Genomic DNA, 15,033 nt, shown 5'->3' on the forward strand with positions numbered 1-15,033 from the left:
GTCTTTTCAAGTTCATTGTGGTACTTTGAAGCATCACTGTAAATTATGAAAAGGCATAGCCGGAAACAATCAAGTGGGTAAAACCTCCCATTAACCATTATAAGCTAAATTTGGATGCTACATTTTTTTGAGGATTGCTTAGGGGCTGCTGCGGCAATTATATGGCCCCGAATGACCATGGTGTGCCTGCGACAAGTGATTCCTAGAGGCTGAGTCGCTTCCTAAATTCAGCAACAACATGTGCCACCACGACTCAAAAAGGTTTTGAAACTACTTCAAAACCTAGGCTCTAGAAATATTTTCGCGGAGTCTGACTCATTGAACGTTACTCAAGCTTGTAATGATGTTGAAATATATTATCTGTCTTTTGTCATCAGTTTAGACTTTTGGAGCAACTGACTGAAACATAAATTCAGTATGATATCAAAGCAAAAAGATCTCAAGTTAAAAAAAAGTTTTTATGGCCTACATCAATCCCATGTCTAAGGGCATGTAATAGACACCTGTAGTCTGTAAAAGACCTCCACGTCAGCTATAGACAACAGTAGAAATATCTTGTATGTAAAAGATGTATTCCGTAGTATGAGAAGTATTCACTGTATATTAATGCTTATCTTTTTGATATTTGTATGTACACCCAAAAATTTGGAACCGAAGTAAAAAAACACGTTCACCAATCCATTCAGTTCGTGGGGCATGGATAAGACGGTTTTGATGGAAAACAAAAAAACTTCAAGCGGCCGGTAATTTACACAGAAAAAATCACGCAAGAACTTGCCAAGCCCTCATCCATACAATGGGCAGAAGTTCAGCCAAACTGCAGGAATAATTACAAAAAATGTCTTTTGAATGTAAATCCATCTATAGTACGGAAAGACGACATCATTTTGCTGAGGCAGTGAACTAAACTGCAGCAACGATGTTTCAGTTCGAGAAAGCACACAAAAGTATGTCTTAGGACATCCTTGACTGACACCTTTGCAACCACACAAGAGTGCAACAACGTATACGGCAAACATGTACCGAGTCAGGTAGTATGTTCTCTAGCCGCCTACTGACAAACTCTACTATGTACGAGCTAATCTACGACAAGTTAGCGTATACAATAACAACAGACTTAAGCATACAAGAAAGAAAGGTCGATAATTCTGATGTAGTTATCTCCACTCTTTCAAAGAACACAGCAAATCGGCGCAGCAAGGCGAACGGTTGTTGCCTGCAGGTGACATCTAGCTGCTTCCTTGAACGCTCTGATCTTGCCGAACAAACTGACCCTTCACCCGGGGACGCTGCTCTGCAAGTAGTTTCCTGCTCTGGTACCGCACCTGCACAATAATGCAAGAATGTAAACCCCAGCTCCTTCCCAAAAAATTGGATCAAAATGGAAAGGAAAGATTTGTTCTTGTGCCTACCTTCTTCTCGAAGCACCGTTCTTTCCGTTTGAGCCGAAACTTGTTCAGGGCAATCTCACGTTGGCTCAGGTGATGCAACCCCTCCATGCTTGGATTTTCAGTGGCACCGTCGGATGCGTTACATTGTTCAGTAGGGGTGGTGATCCGGTTGGAAGAGCTTCCGCAGGCGCTGCCACTGAGAGCATTGCTGTTGCCAGAGTTGTTCAGCACAGTACTGCTTCCGCTTTCACCGGTCATAGGTGAAACCTGCTGAGTGTTGCTGTCTGAGGGGATTTCAACGTGCAGGTGCTTTTCATTTGCAATAGGTGGAGGTAGAACTTCTTGCAGCTGTGTGCTTTCAGTCTGCTGGCAGTCCATCTCTGTTGGATCATTCTGTTGACACTTCTGCTGCGATGAAGTTGCCTGTGTGTCCGCCTTTTGCGACACTGGAGTTCTGCTATTCCAAATAGGAGGACCTGACTGTGGATAAAGAAGGGGTGCCACAGGTGCACCGCTCCAGAATGGCTGCCCATCAAAAGTGAGGCCTCCAACAGGAGCGGGAAGTGGTACAACTCTGATAGGATGGCAACTTGTGTGTGTCTTGTCTTGAGAAGGAGCCGCCCAATTTCCATTCTTGTTTGCTGGATCTACATGTGTTGCTGAGGTGCTGCATGGCTGGGCATCACCAGCGTTACCAAAAGAGGATACAGGCCTGCAGTTGTACCTGTGAATAGGAAATAATTTTAACCGTAAGATATCTTTCTAGGTCAAGAACAATAGGATCTCATGGTCCTCTGATGACAAAAGCACAGATACCAGAACAAGCGAAAGAAAAGGTACACTTACAATGAAAATGCAGATGCAGTTGAGTGGTTCAGGGTTCTCGTATCATTTTTCTCTTGGTCCTCTGATCTGCCATAGTCAGATCTTCTCAGGGAAAGCTCCAACTGATGGGCTGGGATGGAGAACCACTTATCGCCGTTTCCTTTAGAGTTTGTTCTCACAATATCCACCTCCATCGTGCTAGGCTTCGGTGCATCATCAATTATATGGACTACCTCGATATCTGTCGAGGCTTTCTTGCGCTTATTTTCACTAGGGTTTTCAGGATCTCTATTTTCCACAGTGTTTTTGGGGTCAGTAGATGATTGCCTTTCTGTTATCTGCTTGAACTCCAAGAAACTGTTGGTGTGCTTGCTCTCAGCCTCCGGTTCTGATCTTGTGCAAGAACTCTGCATAAAGAAATACCAATACTTAGTTTTTGCAAAGCTGCAGCAACATATCTAGGTTCAACATAGAGGAAATCACTGATGGCTCACTGATGGGCGATGGCCCATAGTTTCTACAACTAGCTATCAGGTACTTTAAGAATGATGGCTCATAGACAAGAGGAAATCACTGATTCCATGTTCAGTCAAACAACCAGCACTTAAAAAATAATGCAAAATTATGTTTTCTGTTAAACTTACTTGAGCGTCACTTTCTTGTTCACTGCATTCTCTATTTTTACGGACCACATTTTGAGTTGAATGTTCAGCTTTTGTCGCTTCAGTCTTTCGCCCGTGCTGTTCTGCGACATTCTCTTCTTGTTGTATTTGCTGTACATCGATCTCACCATTTGCCTGTAAAGGAAGCGGATCAAAGTTATAATCTAATAAAACAGAAAAAAACAATTGTTATAAAAAGGATGCAAGCATGTGGTCTTACAAGTTGTTTTCTCCAAACGTGTTGCCATAAGTTCCGTAACTCATTCTTTCTTATCGGCTTGACAAGGAAATCGGCTGCGCCCTTCAGCATGCATTTGAAAACCATGCTAACTGCATCATTCGAAGACATCACTGCATAGCCAGAAAAAAAAGAATTAGCATTAGACTAAGCTGCAGGAGCAGAAACTGCAAACTGAAACGAGACTGACATAGTTCGGGCACATACTTATGACAGGGATATTCTTGCAGGCGTCATGTTCCATGATCGTGGAGAGTAGGAGGAACCCAGACATGGAAGGAAGTTCAACTTCAGTGAGGACAAGATCTATTTTGAACGATTTTTCCTTTAGTAATTCCCAGGCCTTGACACCATCAGAAGCCGCAGAAACTGCAAGAACAATATGAAACATAAGTCTGAGAAAATGTTACAGGCTCTGCTAAAATCGTCATGAAAGTTCTAGCAGAACAAATTCAAAGGCCCAACTTGTTGGAAAATAAAATACTCTGTCCGCAGAAAATTGTACAATTTCAACATATGTCTAACTGTGCTAAAATCATGTTAACCCATAACTAAGTGTGACCGTACAAGTAATTATGTTTAGTTAATATTGAGCACAATTTAACACCAGACGCCCCAAAAGGCGTGGATTGAAGCGTTCAAACCGTGTTCCTTTCCTAATCGACACATGCCAGCGATAATACGGTATTGGCGTCGGTGGCTGCAGAGCAAATTTCGGAGCGATATTTGAAGAGAAAAAAAAAATTAAGGGATCTAACTATCTGACGAACTAGGCACCAGAACTAGCATATCTGACGAACTTATCGTGTGGCTGCTGGGAAGTGGATCAGACCAGAGGAAGCATCCTGTGTTCCTGTTCCTACCTACCGCGCCACCATGCCGAAACACTGATACGAAGCTGAACTCTGTAAAACTGGCAGCTACCTCCCGATCCGCCCGCACAGCACCAACCGGAACTCGAATCGAACTACCAATCCGGGAAATCAACAAAAGCTGCGGCTGCCGATAGATGGATGGATGGATTGATGCGAGGGTAGTCGAGGTGCGCACCGTGGTAGCCGCACTTGCGGAGCAGCGCGGAGATGACGTGGCGCGTGGAGTCGTCGCCCTCGGCGAGCAGCACCCTGACGGGCATCATCGGCAGCGCCCGCCGCACCTCCTCCTCCCTCCCGTCCTGGTCCACCACCTCCCTCTCCTCCACTCCTCCTCCTTGTCCTTGGCCGCGGCGCGCCATCCCGGGCGGCTCTGGCTGGTTATCTACTCGCCGGAGCTCGGCCGCCTCGACTCGCAGATCAAGTAGCCACCACCGAGACGGCTTCTCCTCCTTCTTCTCGCGCTGGATCGCTGGATTGGAAGCTTCGAAATGGGGATCGAAATGCCAGTGGAGCTGCGGACTCGCGAGCGATGGAGACGATTAAAACTAAGCGGCCGCAGAGGAGCATAGCTATATAGCCCCGACGCTACGCGATGCCGACAGGTGGGCCGGGGGCCGCCGGGGCCCGCAGAGCCAGTGGGCGGGGACGAGGGCACGTGATGGGCGCGCGGGCCTCGGGAGGGGAGAAAATATCTGCCCGCGCTGGACCGGCGGGCGGGGCCGCCACGTCACGCCGTGCGCCAGCCCGCGCGGGATCGCGGCCGCGGTGACGTGGCATCGCCTGGGCCAGTGGTTCGGCCAGCGGGCGCCCTGCCCACGCCGCGCGGGCCGCATGGGTTCGGCGAGGAGGGGGAGGGGCGGATCAGGCGATATTTCGCCGGGCCCGCTGGGGCACGTGGTGGGCCGCGGGGGAGGGATCCTGATCCGCGGCTGGCGCGGGAGACACGTGTTGGGTCGGGAGGCGCGCGCGCCGCGGATGGGTGGCTTTCGATCCGGTTTTAAAATCGTGCGGCTGGGGGAGAGAGGCCGGGGGCGTGGACGGGGCCCGCGGGAGCGTGTGGTTCTGAGCTTCGTGGGGGTGTGGTGCGGCGGTGCGGGGGCTGGGTGGTTGCCGTTTCCGCACGGTGGGGCCCCGATAATATCTTCCGCAGCGCAGTGGCACTATTAGTACTACTTTTTTTTTTTTGACTCGCGTGGTAAGTGTACTTGCTGCTTCACCGACCTGTTTATTTGTAGAATCATCTACAACCGCTCGCCTTGTCTCCGGATTGGTTGATGTCTAGTCATAAAAATATAATTCAAACGAATGTCTTAAACGGTTTCTAAAAAAATGTCTTAAACGGGTTTTAAACGTTGAACGGCATTCCTCATATCCAACATAAATCTAAAACGGATATGGGACGTCCGGACGCGTGCTTGCGCGTCCGCCAGACAGGCCTATCCTACCACACATTCATCAAACCCTTCCTCCTCCTTCCGCCTTCATTTTTCCTTTCTTGAGACCGAGCCCTTGCCGTCTCACACCCTTGCTCCACATCCTCACTGCGAGTCCCAATCCGCTGCCCAAGATGTCATCAAGCCCACCCCGACCATCGTGACAGAGGTTCTGTCCGTCGCATCCGTCGGCGTACCGCCCTCGGCTTTGTCCTACAAGCGAGAGAACATCGCCCGGAGGAACCGGCGCCGCAGGCAGCGAGAGAGGTAAGCGGTTGTGACGTTGCAGTGAGCGGAAGGGGAATGAAGGAGCCATTGCAAGCCCCCCAGCCTTGCGCGGAACCCCACACCACATTTATTTGTGTGGCGACAAGGATTGCATCATCGGACTAGGTTGGGACAGATAAGGATCTGATGGACAGCTAGGGCATTCCAAACTACTTTCTGCCAACGGACATGCCAACGACGGACGTGTGTCACTCAACGCAACTCGTTCGAACGCGAATAAGCACGTGCACCGGCAGAGTTCGGGCTGCCCACGACCTGTTCGACATAATGACACCACAAGACTCGGTATGTTCAATTACTCGTGTATGCTCAACTTTGCATATGGTATGTTCAACCACCGCAACTCGCACGAGACACCGAGGACGCGAAGATCATGTTGACGGATGAAACCCTCTTGGATGAGCATGCAAAGAAGTGGATTGAGAAGAAGGAAAATGAGATCAATCACCGTAGGGAGTACAAGGTGGTGATGGCGGCTGTAGCAGCGGCGGAGCATGCGACAACGATGCAGGCGGATCATGCAAGCAGGATGCAGGAGTTGTAGGCGGAGCATGACACAAGGATTGCCTCGGAGCAGGAGACAAGGATGGCCTCACAATAGAAGACATGGATGGCATCCGACGAGTGATCCGGCCAGCTAGCAAGCCATCCGTCACATTCGGACATTGATTTTCATTTTACCATGTGTGGATTGTTGAACTATGATTTGTTTTAATTTCTTTCAGAGCGTCGAATTCGGACAATTTGTATCATATGATTGACGCGCAAGGATTGCATGGATTTGAGGTTCTGTATTTAAGGTGTGTGGATGTGTGACAACCCATATGAGGGGTTGTCTAGCGTTGTCTGCGGACGTGCCTAGATGTGCCCGCGCACGTATATGGGATTGAATTTGTCAAATCCGACTGTAGATGGTCTAACACACTTGTCATGTTCTTAGAGCATCTATAACCAAACTTGGCAAATCCGACCCCTCAAACGTGTGCGGACGCGTGCGGACACGTCCGTGGAAACTACCTGGTCAAACCTCAAATTGCCCATCACACAATCAAAAATAGCATACCACAAATCCATACAAACTCATTCAACTACGTATATGATGATTACACACATCGCCCGACTACTACATGTGGACATGCAATCAGATTACCAACTTTTGACATGTTTAACCTTCATGATAGCTATGGAAAAGATCATCCACGACTGCCCTTGTCATCCTTCTCATGGAAGTAGCAGTCAAAAACACAGTAGGGATCGAGTTGGATCAGCTCATCGCCGGAGCTATCCGATCCATCATTGTCTCCTTCACCTCCTCGGGGCGGGGTGATACATCTCCAACGTATTGATAATTTGAAGAATTCATGCCATGTTTGCCCATGTTTACAATAATTTTATATGGTTTTAATGAACTTTATATGATTTAGTCAGAACTAACCCGGACTGATGCTTTTTTAGCACAATTATCATGGTGTTGTTTCTGTGCAGAAAATGAAAGTTCGCGGAATCGCCCGACACTTTTTTTTATATTTTTTGGAGGAAATAAGCAATATTGGAGAGAAAAACCACCGGAGGGGAGCCACGAGAGGGCCACAAGCTAACATGGCGCGACCCCCCTAGGTCATGCCTTGATAGCTTGTGGGGCCACGTGGCTCTGTTCGGCGTGATTCCAACGCTGAAAAAATCCTATATATATACCAAAAACCTTAGAAATAAAGAGATAACTTCCGCTTTGCCGCCGCAACTCTCTGTATCAATGAAAAACCAATCTGGAGCCTTTCCAGTACCCTCCCGGAGAGGGGAAATCATCTCGTGTGGCCATCTTCATCATCCCGTCTTGGGGATGCCCCGGAAGGCAACCCCCTCTTACGTCTCCAACATTACCGGTATATCTTATTAGGAGCTATATTTTTATTCGTCACATGATATGTGTTTTGCTTGGAGCATCATTTCATTTTGTTGTTCTCTGTTAAATGTTATTATATTCTTATTTTTCAATAAAAAGTTTTACGAATTACGTTTAGAATGCTTAAATTGCATGTGTGATGTGTGCTATACAAAAATAGAAACTTTGCCTGTAGTATTTGACTTATCAGATTTTACTGGTACGCGGAAAGTTTCGGAAATTTTTACATAGTAATGTAATACAAATTTTTTATAATGTTCTAAATTTTTAGATTTTTTTAAGTTACATAAGTACACTGTTTAAATAGATTGCTACACACTATTCTGTTTGGACAGATTGCTGTCATAGATTTCTTATCTACTAATTCTAGAGTTTTCATGGCTTATATTGGTAGATATAAATTGTGAAAATAAGAGTATACATTACCTAATGTTTGAAAATTATTATGCAACTTGTCTTGGAAGTACATTAAGTGTTAATTTACTTTTATGTGTACTAACTTATCTCTCGAGTTCTTTTCAAGTTTTGTGTGGATGAAGTTTTTGAGACTTAGGTGAAACCGGGATATGAGAGGATTGAACGAGATATAAAAGCTCAAGCTTGGGGATGCCCAAAACACCCCAAGTAAATATTACAAGAAGTCTCAAGCATCTAAGCTTGGGGATGACACGCATCCCAAAACTCTTCGTTAACAAATACCAGTTAGCCTACGTTGAGCATAAAATTTTCTTTGTCCACATGTGATGTGCTATTGTTGGAGTGCCTTTTGTTTTGTTTTTGTTTTGAAATAAATATCAGATGTGAAAATCTTTATTGAGAGAGAGTCCTCACATAGCTACTTAATTGTTTGACTACTCATTGATCTTCACTTATATCTTTCGAGAGTAGTTTGATGATTACTCTTGTGCTTCACTTATATCTTAAGAGTAAATTAGGAATGAATGAAATACAATAAATCTGAAATTATAAATGTGCTTTATGCCTTGTAGTAGTTTCACATTTGGTTTAAAAGAAAAATCTATTGAAGTTTGACAATCATAGTATTGGTCATACAAGCAATTCATGAATAACTAGTATAAGAAAAAGAATTTTGAGATACAAATATATTATCATGGACATGTTTTATGATTGTGAATACCCATTAATTCTTTTCAACCTTGATCAATAGTTAAAGCTGGACAAAGAATACAACGTAATGGTTACGTTTGAGTATATTTGCATAGAAGTTATATTGTTATGGATCCTCCAACGTGTGGTCCTTGTTTAGAACCTTTTGCTAGCCAAAAACTTCGCACTAAGTAGAGATACTACTTATGCATCCAAATCCTTGAACCAAGTTTCTTCCACGAGAGTCCATCATACCTACCTATATATGGTATTTAATTGCCATTCCAAGTAAATTTGCATGTTCCACATCTAAACATTCAAATAAACATCCTTTTGTGTACACGTAGTGCTAATGGAGCGTCGAGGCGGTCATTATCTTCCATGCTAAGCGAATTATTCTCAAGATGAATGTTTATTCACTTGTCATTGCACGAGAGAGGCTGATAAAAAGGATTCTCAGTCCTGCATAATACAAAAATAAATAAACTAACACTCCCCATAGATAGTTGGTTATTTGGAGGGCACCCGTGGATACGGCTAGCCATGGAATGTGATTGAATGGTGGAGGGGGAGTAAAATTTTAATTCCGTTTGGGTACCACCAATGATGTGATTAGCACGGAAGATATTGAAAACCTTGTTGTGACGTTGACAGGAAAAGGCACACCACCCAAAATTACATATTCATCTCTATTTTAAAATAATGAGCTCTGGCACCTTTGCAAATTCTTGCTTCCCTTTGGGAAGGGACAACCTATTTACTTTCATGTTACTGACTTTTCATGTTGAGTCAATGACATGTCCATTTTGCATCATGTTTTGTTACTGTTATTTATAGTGTTTTATGCATTTTGCCACTTGGTGGAGTAATTCTAATGCTTTTTCTTTCATAATATGCAAGGTTTACATCAAGTGGGAGAATGTCGGCAGATGGAATTGTGGAGCTGAAAAAGCTACGTCAGAGATACCTATTTTGCACATCTCCAATTGGGCTGGAAATTTACAGAGATTTATTTTATAATAAATAAAAAAATACTGGAGCGAAGAAGTACCAGAGGGGGGCTACCAGGCGTCCACTAGACACCAGGGCGCGCTAGGCCCCCCTGGTGCGACCTGATATCTAGCGGCCCCCTCGCCCACGTGTAGCGATCATCTTCTGGTATAAAATCCCTTTTACCCAAAAAATTTAAGAGGAGGACTTTCGGCATGAAGCGCCGCCGTCTCGAGGCAGAACCTGGGCAGGAGCACATTTGCCCTCCGGTGGAGCGAATCCGCTGGAGGAACTTCCCTTCTAGAGGGGGAAATCAAGGCCATCGTCATCACCAACAATCCTCTCATCTTGGGGAGGCCAATCTTCATCAACACCATCTCCTCTCAAAACCCTAGTTTACCTCTTCTACTCAATCTTGTACCAGAACATCGGGATTGGTACATGGGGTGTGACTAGTAGTGTTGATTACATCTTGTAGTTGATGCTTTGTGGTTTACTTGGTGGAAGATGTAAGAGACCGAAACTGGCACTCCAGAAGATTCCCCTTTTATTCCATTGTAGTCGTGTGATTCTTTTTTGTTGCATTCATCATCGCATCATGCGCATCATCCGCATTGCATCGGCACTCCGTTGTCGTCATTTTTCAAAACCTGCATCCGTTGTTAGTTGCCGGTTCTCTATGTTTTTATTGTTGACCGTTTCGAGACCAACCACACATGCACGCGCCCGCGACATCATTAAAATATTTTTTTAAGAGTGTGTATAAAACTTTCTCAGATCGGGTTGAAAGTTGGCGTGCTGTCTTATTATAGTGTAGGTAGGCCACGTGCAAAATTTCATCGCAATCGGAGTCCGTTTGATACCCAAACCATTAAACATGTAGCGACACTATAACCGGTTTAATTCACGGACGATTTCAGTTTCTAAAACTTTGTCACACGACGCAAACCTCCCTCTCATCGCCATCTAGCCCATCTACACAACCCAATAGCACACCAAACCTTGCCCCAGTGTTCGAAGCCATCGGATCACGATCGTGCGTTCGAAACCGATGCAAAACCCCTAACCCTAGCACCTCTTGCTATAAAAGGAAGCCTACCTTGCCCAAAAGTGGAACCCTAGACTTTATCCTCGGATACCGTGCCGCCACCCACCTCTCTCCTCGGCCCTGAGCCTCCACCACCACACCGGGCCCGCTAGACCCAGGTTCGGCCAGCCCCCGGGCCCAATTTGGGCCAAGTTGTCGTTGGTGCATGCAACAGACCGCGATAGCCGCCCGGAGCGCCTGTCCGCAGTCAGCACCCCATGCTCGGAGCTCGCCCGTTGTCGGATTTCGGGCTCCGCAAAACCCTAAGGATTCGAACACAGGGGCGTGTACGACGATCTCTCCCGGCTCGAACTTACCTAGCTCGCTACTCGATGGAAACGGCGAAGGGCTCAATCGATGATGAGGGAACACATAACACAACAGTTTACCCAGGTTCGGGCCACTGCGAAGCGTAAAACCCCACTCCTGCTATTGGTGGATTGCCTCTTGCGAAAGTGGTGGATGAACTAGTACAGTGCTCTCGATCCTCCGGAGGGCAAGCGACTAGGTGTATTGCCCTATGGTTGGGATGAAGTCTCTTCGGTCTCAATCTCGTCTGAATGAACCCCCCTCTCTCAAGTATCCTACTCTCTCTCTTTATAGTGGAGGCCCGGGTCCTCTTCCCTTATCGTTGGCGGGAAGGGATCCCACAACGACCAGTTTCGGTGGGGGACAAGGGAACATGCTTCCCTTGTCAAAAGTGGTCTTCACCTGCAAAGTAGCTGCCAATGCCGTAGAGGTGAGCGCAGGGATGACGCTCGTCCTGCTGGCGGGCGGTCGTGGTCTTGTTGCACCGGAAGGGAAACCTTTGGAAGATGCCTTTGGAGCCCTGGGATGCTCCCACCTCTGTTGCACTAAAGGGGAAACTGTCTCATCCTGCCATCTACTGCTCGCCTGTCCTTCCCTGGCGTCACCCTTGACTCTTGAGGCCCGACCTTGCCTCGAAATATCTGCCGCTCCGGAGGGGTCCTGAGGAGGCCCCCTGTGGGTCTTGATGTCGCTCTTCCTCGCGAGGCTTGGCCCCTCACGAGGGCCTTGTCCGGGGTGGTGCTGTTCTAGTCAATCTTGTGTTGATGAAGTGGGCCCGCCCTGGACCGCAGGCAGGCAGGTCTGGGTACCCCCATTCCCAGAATGCCGACAACCGTAACCCTCGTCGACCGCTGCCGTCGTCGCCACGCTGTCGCCCCTAGCTGCCCCATCGCCGGAGCCCCGCGCTGCCGCTCCCCGCCGCCCGCAGCAGCCACTAACGCAGTCGTGCGCCGCTGGACCCGAGTCCTTTTGCTGCAGCCGTCGCAGGAGCTCGGCCCGCCGCCCTTGAGGTTGCCACCAGCAAGATCCGCTCCGCCCCTCGCCAGATCTACCGCCTGTGTCATCCCATGTCCGTTCCCAATCCGCCGACACCCCAACTCCGGCATCACCGCCACTCGTCCTCGATCCAGGTTGGATCGGGCGGGTGGAGTTGTGCCTGTTGACAGCGCCCCGACCTCGTGGGCCCCCACAGCCTTCGCAGCCCAGTGGTGCCGCGTGGCCATGTCGGCCCATCTCCAGCTCCCAGCGCCCACTCGCTCCGCCTCGGCCTTGTCGGCTGGTTGGGCCACCTCCAACGCCCGCGCGGGCTGGCTCGCCAAGGCCAGCTTCGCGAGCACCCTGACCCAGCTGTTCCCCTCTCCACCAAGCCGAGCCTTGGCCCATGGTGAGCTGTCCCCTTACCTATATGTTGCCCAGGCGCAATTTTGCTAAGTTGCGCCCGCTATGTACTATCGGGCCACTCAGTTTTGGCCCACATGTTGTTTTTTTACGGTTGCAAATTTGTCTATTATCCCAGGAATTTCAGAATTATAGAAAATTGCATGATTTTGCATTGCTAATAAATAATTAACCATGCACCGGATGAAAATAAATTATATATGTGAAATGTCCAAAATTTCATGTAGATTAATAATTTCCAACTTTCATGCATGTTTATAAATGTTTAATCTACTAGTACAAATGCCCGTGCGTTGCACTGGGCAAAAATTATCTCAAGGCCTTCCTACTAAAAGAATAATCTGCACCCTTGTACTAAAAAACCACTACACAACAGTGATTGATTCAATCTCTGAAACCAAGCTACCTAAATCTACCTAATTGATCTTGTTTATTGATTCAACAGTAAGTAGTTGTAGCTTAATTTTCATTCGGTTTCAATGGATTAATTCAAGCATTATTTTCTTCTTAAAATGAAGCTATACGATAATGGTTTTGTTATTTCTCTTATAAACTAAAAATGAAGCATTACTGTATGTCCTAAGAAACTATTTACTTGTAGCTATAAAAGGTTTTGATGCTTCCGAAGTGAAAACTCTATTGTGTACATGTATTTGAAAATAGGGGGGAGATATGTTTCATGTGGTAAATAGCAGACACACTACTTAACCAGGAATAAGATTCACATAAAGTGAAGTGAGAGTTAACACTATATCAAACTAAACATGTTCCGAAGATTTACATTGATCTGCTTTGAAATGAACTTCAAAATCTGCACAAACTTGAAACTCTATCCAGGATGAGCACTACGGTTGTTACTGCCAATTTTGATGCAGTCACACAAACTCTACTCCCAAACCTACAATGCCAAGGAACTTAAGAGTACATAAGGTATATGGCACCAGTGTATTGGTAAATGCTATTCTTAATGAACAGTAAAAAAATGATGCACTCTGGTTAACAAGAGATTACAAAGGCTCCTTACAAATTCTTATTCTTCATCATAGACACCGTGATCCTCTCCAGCACCTGACAAGCCTGCAAAACATACTGAGCATAAAAGCAATGATGTCTAGAAGTCCTTGAATTGTATCCATGACAGCACCGGTAAAAAGTGGCAATTATTCAATTTAGGGCAACACAAGTGCACATCAAGAAGAAAGAACGAAGTCAAGAAAACAGAATGTAACATCCTGCATGACTGATTCTATATACAACTCCTGTTATTGATTTGCTAGGTTCATGTCATCCATGATTGGGCATGGGCAGGTACCCCCAATGAAGGTGCAGCTTGGCTTCGTCTGCAGAGGCTATCTGATACTTGGCATAGGTGTTGGTATTATGCCCTAGAGGCAATAATAAATATAGTTATTATTATAATTCCTATATCAAGATAATCGTTTATTATCCATGCTATAATTGTATTGAATGAAGACTTATATACATGTGTGGATACATAGACAAAACACTGTCCCTAGCAAGCCTCTAGTTGGCTAGCTAGTTGATCAACGATAGTCAGTGTCTTCTGATTATGAACAAGGTGTTGTTGCTTGATAACTGGATCATGTCATTAGGAGAATCACGTGATGGACTAGACCCAAACTAATAGACGTAGCATGTTGATCGTGTCATTTTATTGCTACTGTTTTCTGCGTGTCAAGTATTTGTTCCTATGACCATGAGATCATATAACTCACTAACACCGGAGGAATACTTTGTGTGTATCAAACGTCGCAACATAACTGGGTGACTATAAAGATGCTCTACAGGTATCTCCAAAGGTGTCCGTTGAGTTAGTATGGATCGAGACTGGGATTTGTCACTCCGTGTGATGGAGAGGTATCTCGGGGCCCACTCGGTAATACAACATCACACACAAGCCTTGCAAGCAATGTGACTTAGTGTAAGTTGCGGGATCTTGTATTACGGAACGAGTAAAGAGACTTGCCAGTAAATGAGATTGAAATAGGTATGCGGATACTGACGATCGAATCTCGGGCAAGTAACATACCGAAGGACAAAGGAAATGACATACGGGATTATATGAATCCTTGGCACTGAGGTTCAAACGATAAGATCTTCGTAGAATATGTAGGATCCAATATGGGCATCCAGGTCCTGCTATTGGATATTGACCGAGGAGTCTCTCGGGTCATGTCTACATAGTTCTCGAACCCGCAGGGTCTACACACTTAAGGTTCGACGTTGTTTTATGCGTATTTGAGTTATATGGTTGGTTACCGAATGTTGTTCGGAGTCCCGGATGAGATCACGGACGTCACGAGGGTTTCCGGAATGGTCCGGAAACGAAGATTGATATATAGGATGACCTCATTTGATTACCGGAAGGTTTTCGGAGTTACCGGGAATGTACCGGGAATGACGAATGGGTTCCGGGAGTTCACGGGGGGGGGGGGGGACCCACCCCGGGGAAGCCCATAGGCATTGAGGGTGGCGCACCAGCCCTTAGTGGGACTCGGTTTGGGGG

General features: G+C 46.3%; 1 protein-coding gene across 1 annotated transcript; it reads right to left on the bottom strand.

The window, feature by feature from the left end:
• Positions 1–762: 762 nt before the first annotated feature.
• LOC123400068 (two-component response regulator-like PRR95) lies at positions 763–4,542 on the bottom strand. Its single transcript, XM_045094466.1, has 7 exons — positions 4,167–4,542; positions 3,324–3,485; positions 3,099–3,229; positions 2,861–3,013; positions 2,238–2,623; positions 1,413–2,115; positions 763–1,325 (listed from the first exon to the last, which is right to left on the bottom strand). The coding sequence occupies exons 1-7, from the start codon at positions 4,348–4,350 to the stop codon at positions 1,230–1,232; spliced, it is 1,815 nt and encodes a 604-aa protein (XP_044950401.1). The 5' UTR covers positions 4,351–4,542; the 3' UTR covers positions 763–1,229.
• Between the last annotated feature and the right edge of the window lie 10,491 nt (positions 4,543–15,033).

The sequence above is a fragment of the Hordeum vulgare genome, chromosome 5H (assembly GCF_904849725.1).
Source record: "Hordeum vulgare subsp. vulgare chromosome 5H, MorexV3_pseudomolecules_assembly, whole genome shotgun sequence".
Lineage (NCBI taxonomy): Eukaryota > Viridiplantae > Streptophyta > Magnoliopsida > Poales > Poaceae > Hordeum > Hordeum vulgare.

What these genes read in the sequence shown, in the direction of transcription:
- LOC123400068 (XM_045094466.1), bottom strand. Translation starts at nt 4,350, where the DNA reads ATGGCGCGCCGCGGCCAAGGACAAGGAGGAGGAGTGGAGGAGAGGGAG. An exon ending in CAAGAATATCCCTGTCATAA is followed by an intron (nt 3,230 to 3,323) that starts GTATGTGCCCGA and finishes CTGGCTATGCAG; the next exon opens with TGATGTCTTCGAATGATGCA. An exon ending in ACTGCATCTGCATTTTCATT is followed by an intron (nt 2,116 to 2,237) that starts GTAAGTGTACCT and finishes TCCTATTCACAG; the next exon opens with GTACAACTGCAGGCCTGTAT.